Source organism: Chaetomium strumarium (assembly GCF_033439665.1).
Source record: "Chaetomium strumarium strain CBS 333.67 chromosome Unknown B0T15scaffold_2, whole genome shotgun sequence".
Classification (NCBI taxonomy): Eukaryota; Fungi; Ascomycota; class Sordariomycetes; order Sordariales; family Chaetomiaceae; genus Chaetomium; species Chaetomium strumarium.
Window position 1 is genome coordinate 1779901 of NW_026944430.1, and position 14970 is coordinate 1794870.

General features: G+C 55.6%; 2 protein-coding genes across 2 annotated transcripts; both read left to right on the forward strand.

The window, feature by feature from the left end:
- Window positions 1–769: 769 nt before the first annotated feature.
- Window positions 770–2063, forward strand: B0T15DRAFT_490839 (uncharacterized protein; the record flags this gene model as incomplete). The annotated part of the gene is made up of 2 exons (XM_062866726.1): window positions 770–920; window positions 1177–2063. The coding sequence occupies 2 exons, from the start codon at window positions 770–772 to the stop codon at window positions 2061–2063; spliced, it is 1038 nt and encodes a 345-aa protein (XP_062724029.1).
- Window positions 2064–7272: 5209 nt separating this feature from the next.
- B0T15DRAFT_102846 (uncharacterized protein) lies at window positions 7273–12557 on the forward strand. Its single transcript, XM_062861387.1, has 2 exons — window positions 7273–7533; window positions 7640–12557. The coding sequence occupies exon 2, from the start codon at window positions 7747–7749 to the stop codon at window positions 12433–12435; it is 4689 nt and encodes a 1562-aa protein (XP_062724030.1). The 5' UTR covers window positions 7273–7533; window positions 7640–7746; the 3' UTR covers window positions 12436–12557.
- The last annotated feature ends 2413 nt before the right edge of the window (window positions 12558–14970 follow it).

A 14970-nucleotide genomic window follows, 5' to 3' on the forward strand; every position in this document is an offset into this window, starting at 1 on the left:
CGGAGTTTATCATCTAGCATTTCCCTAGACTTTTGGCTCATTTTTTCACTTGCTGCTTCCTATAGTATACCCACCTCAGCGATAGATTTGTTACTTAATACCTAGACCGCATAGCTGGTTGTTTGTGAGCCTTGGCCAGGAATGTCATGATCATCCATTCCGCTGCGAGCTGGTTCTGGTATTGCATGTTAGACGAGCTTCCCCATTCATATAAACAGTAGCTGCGTACAGTCAGTCTCTTTTGTTCCTCACTTGATATAAACGGAGTACATTGAAAGTGACTCGGACTCTCAGAGCTTCATAAAATTCATAGAGCTCACATTCCTATTGTCTTAGCTACATTATTAATATGTACTCTGAATATTATCGTCATTGATGGGGCTCGGGATCCCGGGCCGTGTGTGCGCTAGTTGCACAATAGGTGCATATGTGCCTTGAAAACAAGCTTGTGTTAGATCAATACAAGCCACCCCTTGCTAAGCAGCATCATTATGCAACTACCCACTTTCCGGAAACAGGCTGAGCTGTGATGCAAACGACGCGTTTCCTGCGCGACCTCACTCCTACACAAAGAATAAACCTGACATCCGACTTGCCAACATCGCGCTCATCAAAAGTCATAACCACGAGGGCTATTATCCGCTCAATTCCCTCCCTATAATACTCTACGAGACAGTATTCGCGCAGAATCGTTGATTTTTCTTTTCTTTTCTTTTCTTTTTTTTTCGCCCTTCATCCAGCGCTGCGACAGCGCGACATAGGCGGAAAGATGGCGGACTACAATTCCATGAAGGTCCCCGAGCTGAAGAAGCTGCTCAACGAACGGGGGCTTCCTCATACTGGCAACAAGGCAGAGCTCATTGCGCGCCTCAGCGAAAACGACAAGCAGAAGGCGGCGGAGGCCGCGGAGCCGCAGGCCGGTAAGCCTTCCTTTCATCCTCGACCGATTCCATCTCTGCGAGGCGCTGTCGCCGGAATTGGTTCGACCGCACTTTTCTCTCCATGGGCCCGCGACTTCTCTTGCGGTGATAAACGCCAACAGAACGCGGACTTGGCCGATCGGATTCGTGCGCTACTGTACAAGCTACTAGTAGCTTGACTCGAAGGATCGCTTCGCGGCGGCCTAACGTTTATGATGAGAGCTCCCCGCTGACCTCGATCTCCCTCCGTCGCTAGACTCCAGCAAGCAACCTGCCGCAGAGGACGAGATCGACTATGAGGACGATGAGGTCCCGACCACCAAGCCCGCCGTAGATAAGAAGCCCGCGGCTGCCGCTCCTCCGACAGAGGAGAAGCCCGCGGTGACCGCGGCGGCTCCTGCTCCCGCACAGCCGACGACCACCAGCAAAGCGGATACCAACGGCACTGCCCCCACCACCATCAGCACCACCACCACAGAGACCAAGAGCGCCGGCGAGAAGAACAGCAACTCCACACCCGCCGAAGGTACCACTACCACCACTACCACTACCACCACCACTGCGGGCCCGGAGCAGCCCGCCAAACCGCTCTTCACCCAGAACCTGCCGCCGACCGACGCCAAGACGGAGGCCGAGAAGCGCGCGGCCCGCGCGGCCCGCTTCGGCATGACGGCTGCCGCCGACGACGACAGCAACAAGGACTCGGAGGAGGCCAAGAAGGCGGCGCGCGCGGCCCGCTTCGGCCCGGCCAACGACGTCGTCTCGGCGCTGGACAGCGCGCTGCCGGATCGGGCGCCTCGTAAGCGGGGTCGTGGTGGTGGTGGTGGTGCCGAGGTGGGAGAGGGCGGCGGAGGCGGCGGTAGCGGTAGCGGTAGCAAGGATGAGGAGGGGGCAAGGGCGAATAAGCGGCAGAATCGTGGTGGTGGTGGGAGGACTCAGCAGCAGCAACAGCAGCAGCAGCAGCGGCGGGGAGGAGGGAGGAACCAGCGCGGGAGGAGGCACGGTGGCGGCGGTGGTGGCGGGAATGGGAACGCCAATGCGCAAAAGGGCGCCGGCAAGCCCCAGGCCAAGAGCGTTGCCGTTGATCCGGCGGAGAAGGCCAAGATGGAGGCTAGGGCAAAGAGGTTTGCCGCTGCTGCTTGAGCGTGCTTTTGCCAATGGATGATGCGGTTTACTCTGGCTCTCCGGTTTTCTGGAGGATTGTTCGGGTTCGGGGGTTTTCTTCTATCTTGAAGCACGTCGCGAGCTGTCGTGTCTCCGGTCGGTCACGAGGGTACCCAGATTGTTGGCAGTCGTGGGGTGAGGGAAACCGAACCACTACGCGGGCTATAGGATAGGGGGGCGGAGGAGAACCGCGACACCTACCTTGTAACCATACCACCCCTTATCGTCTTATCTACCACCTCTTTGTTTATCCATTTCGATTTCTTGCTCTGGATGGGCCAAGGACCTGTCTAGGAAGCTATTGGGGACGGCGGGTGACAGGTTAGTGGTATCTTAGGGAGGCGTTTTAGGGTTCTTACTTGGGCAGTGCTGTTCCTCCTCTACCCGTATTTGAGCTGGCTACTAGTAGTGATGAGATCAGGATATGCTACAGGTCTGTAGTGGCACTCTAGCACAATAGGGTAGGTATGCTCGTAACTCACTGCAGCACTTACGTACGGCAAAAAGCCCATGGATCTTGTTTTGTTGCAGGCATATGGCAGTGTATCCTAGGAGGGATATCATGATGTTGGAGATACTTGATACAAAGTACACCGTGGACGTTTGATAGCTACCTGACTGGTAGTAGGTTATAGTTGGAATCTTCCTACTTCCCCACGGCCCATTCACACAATTGCGGGCCAAATGCTTCCTCAGGCCGAGTAGAGCTACAGGATAAGTACTCTTCAACAGCTCTTCGTCACTCTACTGGCATCTACAGTAAGATGAGCTCATTGCATGACAAGCAGGACGATGCAAAACATCAGGCGGGGATGTGCAGGAAAAGTCTTTTACTAGATGCGTCTTTGCCGAAACCAGCCGCTGCAGTCCTGAGTGGTCGAGTTTCGAGATCAGGAAGGAGAGCATGCATGCAAGCTGCAGAGCGAGTCGAACGATTCAGATCGCTCGCGAGCCACAAAGGAAGCTAATGTATGTACAGAATCACTCAGATGGGGACAGCTTGTGGGTTCCCATCCTCGTTGCAACCGTCCTACTGCAAGAAGTGAGCCATCACACGACGGCGACAGCATCACCCACCAGTCAGGACGGCCGCTCAAGGCGGGTCGTTGCATGAAACCCCCCTCTTGGTTCGCCATGCATGCCCGTGGATAGGGCCATCTGGAATGTCATAGGTCAGAGAATGCCGCATACTACCTCAGGGGTAATTTCTCCCCGCATCTGCTCGAGGTCACTGGATCTCGTTGTGGTGAGGACTCGGGACACGATTCTTTTCGGAGATGGATGCAATCAGAGCTGAGAAAATGAGGAGGAAGTTGAAATTGACCGGTAGGTACGAAGTATTCCATGAGAGGCACTTATCTTGCCAGGAGAGGCCGGCCGGATACTGGGCGGGACGGTCCTTGATAATCGCTGGCCACGACCGGGACGGGGCGTCGGCCTCCGCAGATAATGGGATAGCAGGTTGTGATTCGCGGGGAAGGGGTCGTGAAGTAGGGGATGAGGGATCAGCCTGGCTCCGAGTTGACATGCCTTTCCTGGCTCGAGTAAGCAGCACCATCCAACTCCTGGAGTGGGACGGCTGCTAATAAGATATCGTCCCGCCCCTACCAGGTGAGACACCTGCTAGTCTAGGGCGCAGCTTGAGAGGTCGGCCTTGATGTAGACAAGAGTGCCCCAGAGTCACGACGGCGGACATATCATCTGGGCATGTGAACAACGCAAAGTTGGCAGAAAGGGCCTGTCCGGCTGAGACAATGCAGATCAGGGTGCCGGATCGTTGATTTTAACGGTTGGAAGCCCGCGGCATTGGGCCACTGGGTTGCGATTGTCGATGCAAGGCAGCAGACTGGAACAAGGTCCCAGTGTTGCAGAACAAGGACACATGACCTTGGTCCCGTCGACCGTTGGCTGTCGATATCGAGCTGTGTCAATGAGAGCTGAAGGCGGTCCGAGATCAGCATGCCAACAGCAGGAGGTGTTCAGCTACGCCAGCGAACAATTCACTGAGATTGACCCTTGATATGAACAGCGACGCCGGCGCGGCCTAGGCCATGTAGCTAAGTTCATACACAGTAGGTAGGATCGATGGGTGCTGCATTGCTGCACACCATCTTGCGATCTCGTACCAATGGACGTCGCGAAGAGGACTCCAAGAGGTTGCGCTCATACCGCCAATGACGCTCGCGGAACCCCTGCTTTACCGGGACAGGGCCTTCTGAAGCCGAGCTTGGCGGCTCGCGGGGACACGGACGATGATCCAGGGGTCAATGGCCAAGAAGAACCGAAGCGCATCTTTTTCGAGGTTCACTGATCAAGTTGCCCCAACACTGCCCAACAAGCTCCAACCCGTCGTCTCCCTTGATCAGCATGTGCCGTCGTCAGCGCACACTAGAGCAGAGGATAGAGGCTGGCGCAAGTGGGTTGCGCGTTTGCCTCCTCGGATGGCGAGCTTTTCAGAGGCAGCCACTGACAGTTCATCCGGGCATGCCACGTCACCAGCCTCAGTTCACCGTCGGTGTTGGCGATCGACCCGGGAACCTGGTGAACCTGTGGCGGGCCTAACTGTGGCGGAGTGCAGATGCGCAAATGCTGTTGGTAGCGGTCCTGCTAGTGTACGAATGAATACACTACTCGCCACACTCCAACAACGTCGGTCCTGCAGGTTCCAGACTACCGGAGTCGCTCACCGTCGGACGCACCGGCCCCATCGCTTCCGGCACCCATCCCGTCGTTGCCCTGTATTAGTGTATTACTGCTAGAAGACTGCAGACTCCGGGAGTATATGCCTTGCGCCATGCGCAGCAAGGGCACACAGAGCCAACACGATGCCAACTCACACTCTTTCAGCTATCGCGGTTCTCTTCGTCTAACGCTGTATTGTACTTGTACCTTAGCGGGGCGGGGAGGTGTCAGAACCTTCACTGATGGAGAACGCCCATGTGCCGAGAGCCCCGCTTGCCGAAAGAGGGGTTAGCGGGACCTCGTTGACTGTTACGAGACATCTAGATCGATCGGGGGAATAAGAGGTGTCAACACCAACAGTTCTGGAGTTCGGCGATGATCCTGTAGTGGTTCGCAGTTCGGTGAGACACGCATGCATGCAGCAAGATTAACGATGATGGGAAGATGGTGTCCAGAAGAAGCTGAGCAGGGTGGTCCTAACGAGCGATGATGCTCGCTATGTAAGTCGCTGCATGCAGATTGCCCATTCGAGAAAGAACAGTGTAAAACGCACCTGATAGGTCAGAATTCTAGCTTTTTGACCAATGGAAAAATCCATTCGGTCCAACCTAGCCGCTGGGCCACACCCATGCCCGACCATGGTCGAATCGTCTTCATCAGTCGGTAGGCAGGTTGGTTCAGACCTTCAGCAAGATGGACACCTATTTGGCCGGGTAGGGTGTGATTATAAGTGAAGGACTCATGCTGTGTACCCCCTGCACGCTTCACAAAAACACCCTTCCATCGGCGGACGACTACAATCTGCCTCCTGTATTCTTCTCATGTAGTCGAGCTCGTCTTCTGGTATCGAGAGTACGTGCCTGAGTTGAAACGCCATCGATATCCGAACGTGAGCCAACTCTGTGTCGTAAGCAATTATGATGGCGCCCTGATGATGGTGTGCAGGTTGAACTGCATGAGTGTACCTATGTACACCCCGTTGCTAAAAAAGCACCTTCACGGAAGCAACTCTACCCAAGTTTCCGGAGGATCGACGCCAGTGGATCGAATCATCTTTATGTATGTAATATACACTATCCGTACTTAAAAGTACTTGCCACAGCAGGATTTCTTCTCGTGTTACGGTCCTGGGACAGTAGACGGGAACCAACAGTATCAGCTAGCTTGCCGTCGCTATTGTAAGTACATACATACACATCTACATCTGCTACCTTAGTAGTAGTTCGTAAGGAGCTGTATGTAGCTTTTTGCCATTCCCGGTTAAACCGGAGACGCAAACAGGGAGCAACCATGGGTTGTACTCCCGAGTTCCGGGGGGTTCTCCGAGACCTGCCCCGCTTTGCCGTTCAACTTCGCCGCCCGAACTCGGCACGGGGTGGCGACCACATGTTCCGCTTCCAACCGCCTTTCCATCACCGGGCAAAACCTGGGGGATATTGGAAGAATAAGGGGCCCTTCTTCCGTTTGTTGATCACTTTACACTCATACTGTAGATACCGGAAATCACTGCGAGACAGACGAGATTTTCGAGACACCAAATGCAGCAACGTGCCCGCCAGGCGTCTAGGGCCAGCTGCCCAATTGTACCGCAAAATGCGACTTTTGCGCCCTCATAGGGCATGCTCTCCTGCAGCTCCCAGGGCTGTCTTGGCGCACACAGCCGCCCTGCAGGGAAGCGACAGGACCTGAGAGCTTGATGAACGCCGAGCATTAGTGGCCCCGCTCGTTCCCGGCTCCACCGCGCTTGTGCTGCCATTCGCATCGCTTCCATCGCTCCTGCCGCCGGTTGCCTCTGGTCGAACCATCGCAACTTGCTGCACTGCGTCCATGGCTCGCCTTGCCCGCCAGTGGCTCTCGGCAGCTGCCTCCCATTCCTGCGCCGTTTTCCTAGTGGATGAGTCAATGGCTGGATTGCTTGTCCGATCGGCCACCTGCATCTTTTCGGCCCAGTCCAGCTGCTCCCCTGGCCATGTCCTCTCGCTTCAAACCCACATGACTTCGCCAACGTCCCTCTTGTCTCTACTGTGTATGGTCGCTGCCAGCCTCGGGTGTAATTGAGGATGGCTACGCCACTCTCAACAGATAGGCTGCAGATGCAAGTGTCCATACATGGGTAGCATATAGGAATTTTCCGCATCTGTCTTTTCGGCTAACAGGGCTCTTGTCATATGTAGGTAGGTGGCTCCAGATTTCAATGTACGTTACATACATGTATCTTCCCGCCCCCGTCTTGATATCCTGCTGTTTCTCCTGAAAGATCCTTACTCTCCCTTTCTATTCTCGTGCGAAGGCCTCTTTTCCGCTTCGATGACATAAGGCGGCGAATTCTCCTGTCTGCGCCTCGCTGGCCTGCCTTTCTGACCTTCGCGGGTTACAACACATCTTGTTCTACATTCCCTCATCTCACTTTCACGAGCGATATTCGCGGATGTCGAATTCGAGCAGACCCACGAAAGCGCCAGCGCTTCCTGCCCGTGCCGCTCCCCCACCCTCCCGCCACCCCTCCACCCCTCTCTTGGCTCTTCAGGGTTTTCTGTTGATAACTGAATCGGGGGGTTCCTGGAGAGTCGTTACTTTGTGACTCTCTCATCCTTGTTGCCTCTCGTGGTTGACGATTCTGCTCGTCTCGTTGGAGTCGTGCCCGTTACCCCTAATAGTGATCGGAGGGGGGTTATACACCGTCCGTCACACGGCTGGACTTTCAGCGCCCCTGGTACTGTCTCTGCTGCCCTTGATACGTTCCATTCTGCCGAAGTGCTTACATCCGGTAAGCCAGCTCCTACCTACTACTCATCCAGGTCTAGAACATCCCCTCAACATGCCGCCATCTGGTCAAGGCCATTACCTTTGGTGGCGTTGCTGACTCGTCCTAGGTACACCACATATGTGTGCCATCACTCATGATTATTTGATGTTTTGATCCTTGAGCATTGGCGATTATGGTCGGAGCGCGCGGGCCTGGAAACAATAGAGAGAAACAATGGCTTCCAGAAGGTCAGGCTCGCAGTCCTTTGGCTGGTCGGGTAACACTAAGACCAGAGAACCCCGCACCGGTTCGGAAATCCGGGAGGAAGCGGCCCAGGTGAACGCGAGGTGGACAGCCAGAAGAGGACCCGAAGCGAGTCTCCGATCTACGGGGCCCATCCCGCAGCCCACTGTGTCCAGCCGGCTGCCGCAGGCTCTTTCCCACCGTCGGCCTTCTGACAGCGAGCCGGAAGAACCACGCTTCGTTCAGCATTCTCGGATCAAGGGTTCCGTAGGAAGTGCACGCGGCTTGGTGGTTGGGAAGACTGATGGGACGTCAACATCCACCTCGGCCTCCAGCAGGCTCCCGGCGCCCAGCCTGAAGCCTCGAAACATCCTCCGGCGGAAACGCTCGTGGCTGTCGCAGGACGTGGGCAGTACCCAACTTGACTTGAGGAACGACTCGACTGGAACGACTGGAACGACTGGAACGACCTCCTCTGACTCTCGGACTCGTTCTCAGACTCCCCTGGAGTCTCTCCATCTAGACCGCGAACTGACGCAAAGCCCGATGGAAATCAGAGTAGCACAGAAGGTTGAAATGCCGCTGACAAAGGCTCAAACGGTTACAATATATCCCGAATTGGACAGATACCGCGACGTCAAGCCTCCCGCTCGGTCCGAGAGCCCGGTTTCCAACCTACCCTATCGCATCGCAACCCACGATCTGCCCCCGCCGACTCCCCTTTTCTCCGGAACAAGCAGTCAGCTCAGCGTTTTCAGCGGCAGTCCGTCAACAAGATGGTCGGGATCACCAGGCCCGGGGCCATACAGCCGAGACACCACACCCACCTCCATCTCATCGCAATCTCCGGGGCTGGTTGCGCCGATACGCATACCACCGCCCGGGGCGAGGGCAAGACAGGGGGATCCGCCCTCTAAACGCCCTCCTGTCCATCGAATAAGAGGCGGGAGTATATCGAAAGAAGCGGGCACTGTTAACGAGGACCGTCAAGGCTTGGCAGCGGTCAGGGAGTTATCGTCTTCGTCCTCCTCCAATTCGACCGTCCGTGCCGGTGAAAGCAACAAGGAAAAGAACAGCAAAGGTTCGGCGCGGTGTCGGCACAGTCCTCCACCCCGGAAGTCCTCGCAGAAGTCCCCGGAGGGCCAGGATAGCGGCGTTGCATCTCTCTCCAAGCCCTCTCGTGAGGCTGCATTGCCGCAAGCAGTATCGCCGGCGCTGAAAGCAACCTCTTATTCTTGGCCTCGGCCTGTTCAAGCTGGCAGAACAGACGCTTCGCCTCAGCCGACACCACCTGTGCGGCCCAGCCGCGAGGGGACTGTCGACCTCCAAACCGGTCAACCCATCCCTATCGTCCAGAGCAACTTGTCGTCAACCTCATTATCCGAAAGACGGCGAAGTGGTCTTTTGGTTCCGGCGCCGGCTAACCGACAAGCCTTCGCATCTTCTCGGCCGGAGCGAGCGAGCTATTTGGGGCGGCGGGCCCCTGTCACAGAGTCAAACCTTCCATCCAAGCCTGCCGCTTCGAGTGCCACGACGGACACATCAGCAAAAGGAACGGCAAGGCCCATTCGAACACCCAGCCCAAGTGTCTCGACGTTGAAGACCCGATTTCCGATCTTCGGGCGACGGACAAAGACAGTCCCTGAGCCGGGTCAGACGGACAACGATAAGCCGACGAGGAAAGGCCCGGCAGCTGGGACGGGCCATGAGGGTTATGGACGTTTGGGTTCAGCACGCCGGAGGAGTAACAGTGTCATGAACGCGAACCGTGTGATTCCAGGGACCATGTCTTCGCAGGAAAGCCTGAGCAGCAGCCTCGGGCAAGATCTGTTCTTGATGGAGAGGATGGCCCCGGTGATCATTGCTGGAGGGGAGGTTATTGAGAACAGGAACACCAGTACGGAACTGACTCGCACAGAGAGCAACCAGAGCTCTACGTTCAGGCGACCGAGCATCCACTCTCGCAACGGCTCTCAGGTTTCATTATCGTCTCGCGAAGCGCCTCGTAAGACCCTGTGGCCATCACCTTTCCCGCGTGGCGCTACGCCGGCCCCGTCCCTCAGCAGTCGCCGGCCTTCTGAGAGCAGTGATTCCGAGGCCGTCGCAATGAGGCCTTCTTTGGCTGTCCGGAGATCCATGCAGCGGCTTCAGTCCGGCGGACAAGAACCCCCAAGGTTACCGAAGCCGATTGTCACTCGAACTCAGGTTGTGTCGCCTTCTCTGACTAGTTTGGACGCCAGCATCTTGTCCGACGACTCGGTCTTGGACCCTCCGGCGGAGCCCACGGTGATTGCCAAGGAGACAGCCAGCATAACGACCATCTCCGGGCCGAAGAAGCTTGTCAAGCGAGCTCGATCTCCCCGCAAGTGGAACCTTTTCGGTCGCTCTCAGAGCCAGCCAGCAATCGAGAAGACGGAGACGGCGAGGCCGGTGGCCGCCACGGTTGAGGTTGTCCAGAGCAAGCCCATAGCGTTCTACACCATCCTGGACTCGTCAGAGCAGGATGACGCCGATCCGGTGGACCTGCAGGAGGTTCTTCGCGAAGCCAGGGGCATCGCGATAACGGCTCCTGAACAGCACCCGGTGACTGAGGCGGAAACACGGAGGCCTTCGGTGAGAGAAGACTCGGCACCACAAAAACTAGAAAGCTCCCAGCAAGCCGAGAACCACCAAGCCGCGGATGCGGAGGCAGCAGTCGCAGCTCCGGTCACCCTGCCTGTTTCCTCAGTTCCGGAGCGAAACCCCGACCTGCCACTGCCCCAACAGTCCGATAGCCCAGCGCCGCCGGTCCGCCATGGCCCTAGTCGCCCGAGCAGACTGCCTCAGGTCGGCCGTATTCCGAAGGTTGTCAGTGCCAGAGCCGAGCAAACCTCGCCAAAAAGCTTCTCGAGGCCATTCCATCGGCTTAGCGCGCATATTCCTCCCGTGCAAGCTCCTCCTCAGGACCAGGGTTCGGTCGCCAGGGGACCGAGTCCTCCCAAATCATCCACAATGAAGTCCGCTGAAGAGGACTTGGGACGGGTCAGCCCGTCTAACATATCGGCCTTGATCTATGGCGTACCGAGATTGCTGCCGCCGGTTTCTAGTCAGACCGGACCAGAGTTCCTCTCGTTCTCGCCGCGAAAAGACTCACAATGCACCACGACAACCTCGTCTAGTAGCTCTGGCGGCCTTCCGAGCTACGTCGACGTCACTGCTGTGCTGCCGGAGCCGAACGCTCCGCTTGCCGAAGATGAGATCTGGGATGAATACAACGACCTGCTTGAGGACGAGACGGTACGGCCGCCAACAACACAAGGATCCTCCTGGCCGAAACCCTTACGGCTAGATGGTTCCGCATTCGGCAATAGGAAGACGGTTGAGGCGGCATTGGAGTCACCAACACTAAGTCCGCCCCCGTTGCCGAGTCTTGTCCAAGCCTTGCGTTCTGGGATGGATCACTCCTCACTGAGCGTTCGCGGCTCGGACGTTGCCGAAGAGGTCAGACGGATGCTCGAGATCGCTCCGTTGCCAGAACATCCCGTCACTGTTCCTGCCCCTTTGAGCAGTCAAGATGGTCAGGTCCGCGGCATCGACAAGGACAAGAAGGCAGAGCACGAGGGTTCTGAGGAGCAGCGAAACAGCGCGTCCTCCGTGAATCAAGCTAGACGATCCGATGCCAGTGGTAGCACCCAGTGCTCAGAAGACAGTTCTCCCCAGGCTCAGGTCAACCTGCGGGTAGGCTCTATGACCGTTAGCAAGTGGCTTACGTTTGGCCATGTGCTCTTCAGCCCCGTTCGGGACGAGTTGATCGCCGAGGTGGGCTCGCTCAAGCGACCCTCGATACTCGTGGTTGACGGCTTAGGAAATGACGACTGGTCCTTCTACGCGGCGGAGACTTACCCGGAAGCTACGTTTTTCAACCTCTCACCACGTGCCCCTCTGCCTGCCGAGCATCGCAACGAATCATCGTTCCCGCTCAGTCCGCCGAATCATCACCAGGTCCAATACCTCACCCACACGGCCAAGTTCCCGTTCGGCGCGCAGAGCTTCACCGCTGTCGTCTTCCGCTTTCCCGCGGCAGCTCCGGAAGGGCACTATCGCAGCATCATTTCGGAGGCGCGGCGGGTGCTCCAGCCGGGTGGCTACATCGAGCTGTCCATTCTCGACGTTGACATGAACAACATGGGCAACCGCTGCCGCCGGAGTGTGCGTCGTCTCAAAGAGCGCATCCACATCAAGGCGCCCGATACCAGCCTCGCACCGGCTTCCGATCTGATCCTTCGTCTTATCGGCAGAAGGGGCTTCACGGACATCAAGTCGTGTCGGGTCGGCGTGCCGGTCGCCAGCATCATTGCCCGGTCCCCCAGCGGCCGGAAGAGGAGTTCGCTCGATCCTGCTGCCGGCGGCCACGGGAAGACGAAACCGAGCAAGGACGAGCGCAGTCTCCCTGAGATGATCAACGACGAGAGCCCCGTCGCAGACGAGAGCATTGCCCGGTCGGTGGCCAAGGTTGGCCGGTGGTGGTACAGCCGCTGCTACGAGAGCGCCGCCGTCCCCGGGATCGGGCCTTCCTCACGGGCTAGTATGTGGCAAGACAAAGCGCTCCTTGCCGAGTGTGAGGAATGGGGGACCAGTCTCAAGCTGATGGTCTGCCATGCACGGGCACCGGACGGGAGGGCGCGTGTGGCGAGTATTTGAGGAGTCTCGAGCGCGCTTTTCGACTCGCTCATACTTTTCAGCAATCGTCTTTATTCTTTGTTGCTTTCCAGCAAGCATTAAGCATGGGGATGGAAGACCAAGAAAGAACGGAATGCGCAGACAAAAACAAAACTTACAAGACCAAGAGGGCGCGAGCCCGAGGGTATCATCATCGTCATTTCACGACATTTTGCTTGCATTCAACAATCAACTAAGACGGTACCGACAGCTCTAGCAGCCATCGTCAGATTCGCTTCGGCACCCTCGATCGACAGGAGCGAAACAGGACGAGGTTTTTAATTTCAATTTTATTTCTACCCCCGCCAGGACGGGTAACGCTGTTCACACAAGAGGATGGGAGTACTGGATACATTAATGATGGGAACCCGCTGGCTGGGGCTGGAATGGACTGAATCGTTGGACTTGGATATCCCGGGGATGCTTTGGACAAGAATGATTGGTTCTCATGAGGGATGGGGAAACGAACTGGCGTTAGGGAGGCGTGTATTCTGTGGTTTTGTTTGTTTGTGTTGGTGCGAGCGAGCATCCGTGAGATACCCCCGGGGTTCCCCTTTTTCTTTTCGAGCTGGCCCTTAGGATAACTACAGGATGGACATAATGTGTGACGTGGAGCGCATGGTATGACTGATGAATAAAGATGAGAAGAGATGTCATGCGATGACAATGGATTGTTCCACCGTTGGTAACCGAGTGTTCCCCTTTGAGCGTGTTATTTGAACTTTTACATCCTTCCGTTGAGCTTTTGTTGGGTTAACGGTTTTTGTTGTGACCAAAGCCCGGTGATTCGTGTTATGTCGAACCGACATCGCCGCCAGACTACCAGTTGCCTGGGCAACGGTTACAGTGTACCGTGCGTACTTTTGATTCCTGCAGTCTGAAGAACAGTGAGCATAATGCCAGGCGAAGGTGGGCAGCATAAACAATGACCCGTCCAGGGCCAGCTGCCCCCGTGGCGGCGTGTCGGCCGGGCCGGCGTGATCGAAGACGCTCCCCTCGTCGTGGAGGCGCTTGGACCTTGGAGCCTGCGCTTCCATGCATTCGAGCTTCCGCTTGCGCTTGCTGGGCCTGCTGAGCCTGAAGAGCGGCCAGTTGCGCTTCCATGCTTCATTTGGTTCAAGTGCTGGGGGTTCATCGGGTGTTGGTTCGGATTACCCCTTTGCTGGGCTGGTATATGATATATCTGCGGTGTTGTTGGCCCTCCGTCCTTTGACAACGTTTCAACCGACCTTTTCGGAGAATCTCCTATCGGAGTCTTTTTCTTTTCCGCGACAATACGCTTCTATAAAAAAGATGTCTTCTTTAAATAATCAGACTTCTAACAACGAGTCGATCTTCCGGAAGCTCGTCGCCACCAGGGAGCAATATTGCTCAACGTATGTGCTCTTGTTTATTTTCTTTTTTCTTCCTTTCACTCACTTGGTTCGAGTCGCTAACCTTGGGATATTTTTTTCCAGCTTAGTCAACATCATGATCGCGCTAGACCGCATGATCAACCAAGCGATAACTCCGGCAATCATAGACGAGATCGTTGCCATGGCCGGTATGGATATCCTTTATTTCACTAGCTTCATCCCAAGGTGTACCAGCTACCAAGTACTAACCTTACTGACTGATCTGTTTGCTTTGGTGGGTCCGGATCTTGACCGAGAACTGCAAGCCTTGAGCTGTCCAACGGACGAAACAGTTCGGGAGAGGCGCAAGCGCCTACTACAATGGCTCGACATCGTCACAGACTCACAGCCAGAGAGATGCCCAACTAGGTAGTTTGGGGACTGTCTCTCTGTGATCTACGGCAGCAAGCCTCTTTTTTTTTTTTTTTTTTTTTTTTTTTTTTTTTTTTTTTTTGGTGGGTAGTAGGATACTCTTTTTTGGCGCTAGGGATAGTAACTGGGTAGGAGACATGTGGTTGTTGATGACGGACGATGTTGAGAAGGGTAAGGTATGAAGTAATTCAAATTCACTTGCACGAATAAGACGAAGGTTATCTGAGCGTCGCGGCGTTATTCCATGGTAGCGTTAGGGTTAACGTATATTATCAGCGAGTGACCCATATCAGCGAGTGACCCAGCTTAACAAATTTAGCAGGACTGCATCCAAACCTTGATAAGAAAATTGTTAGGAGCGATATCAATTTCTTATTGTACATTTGGATGCAGTCCTGCTAAATTTGTTAAGCTGGGTCACTCGCTGATATGGGTCACTCGCTGATATGGGTCACTCGCTGATAATATACGTTAGTTGCGATTGAATTAGAGAGCCATTACCTACTACTATTGAATTATAGCAGTCAGTGACTGCGAGAGCCTCTGCGATTGAACCGTGGGACCAACGAAGGTTGGGGTCAAAAATGCCTGCCCCGCCATGTTAGTGTATGCAACATGACACATATATAACTGTGTGTGGTAAAGCGAAATGTCTATCGAGCCAGGGCGGATACTTTTGCCACCAACCTTCGTACCTAAGGTGGCGAGGTTGGCCACGAAAAACGAAGAGAAGATCCCGCACACATCTAAT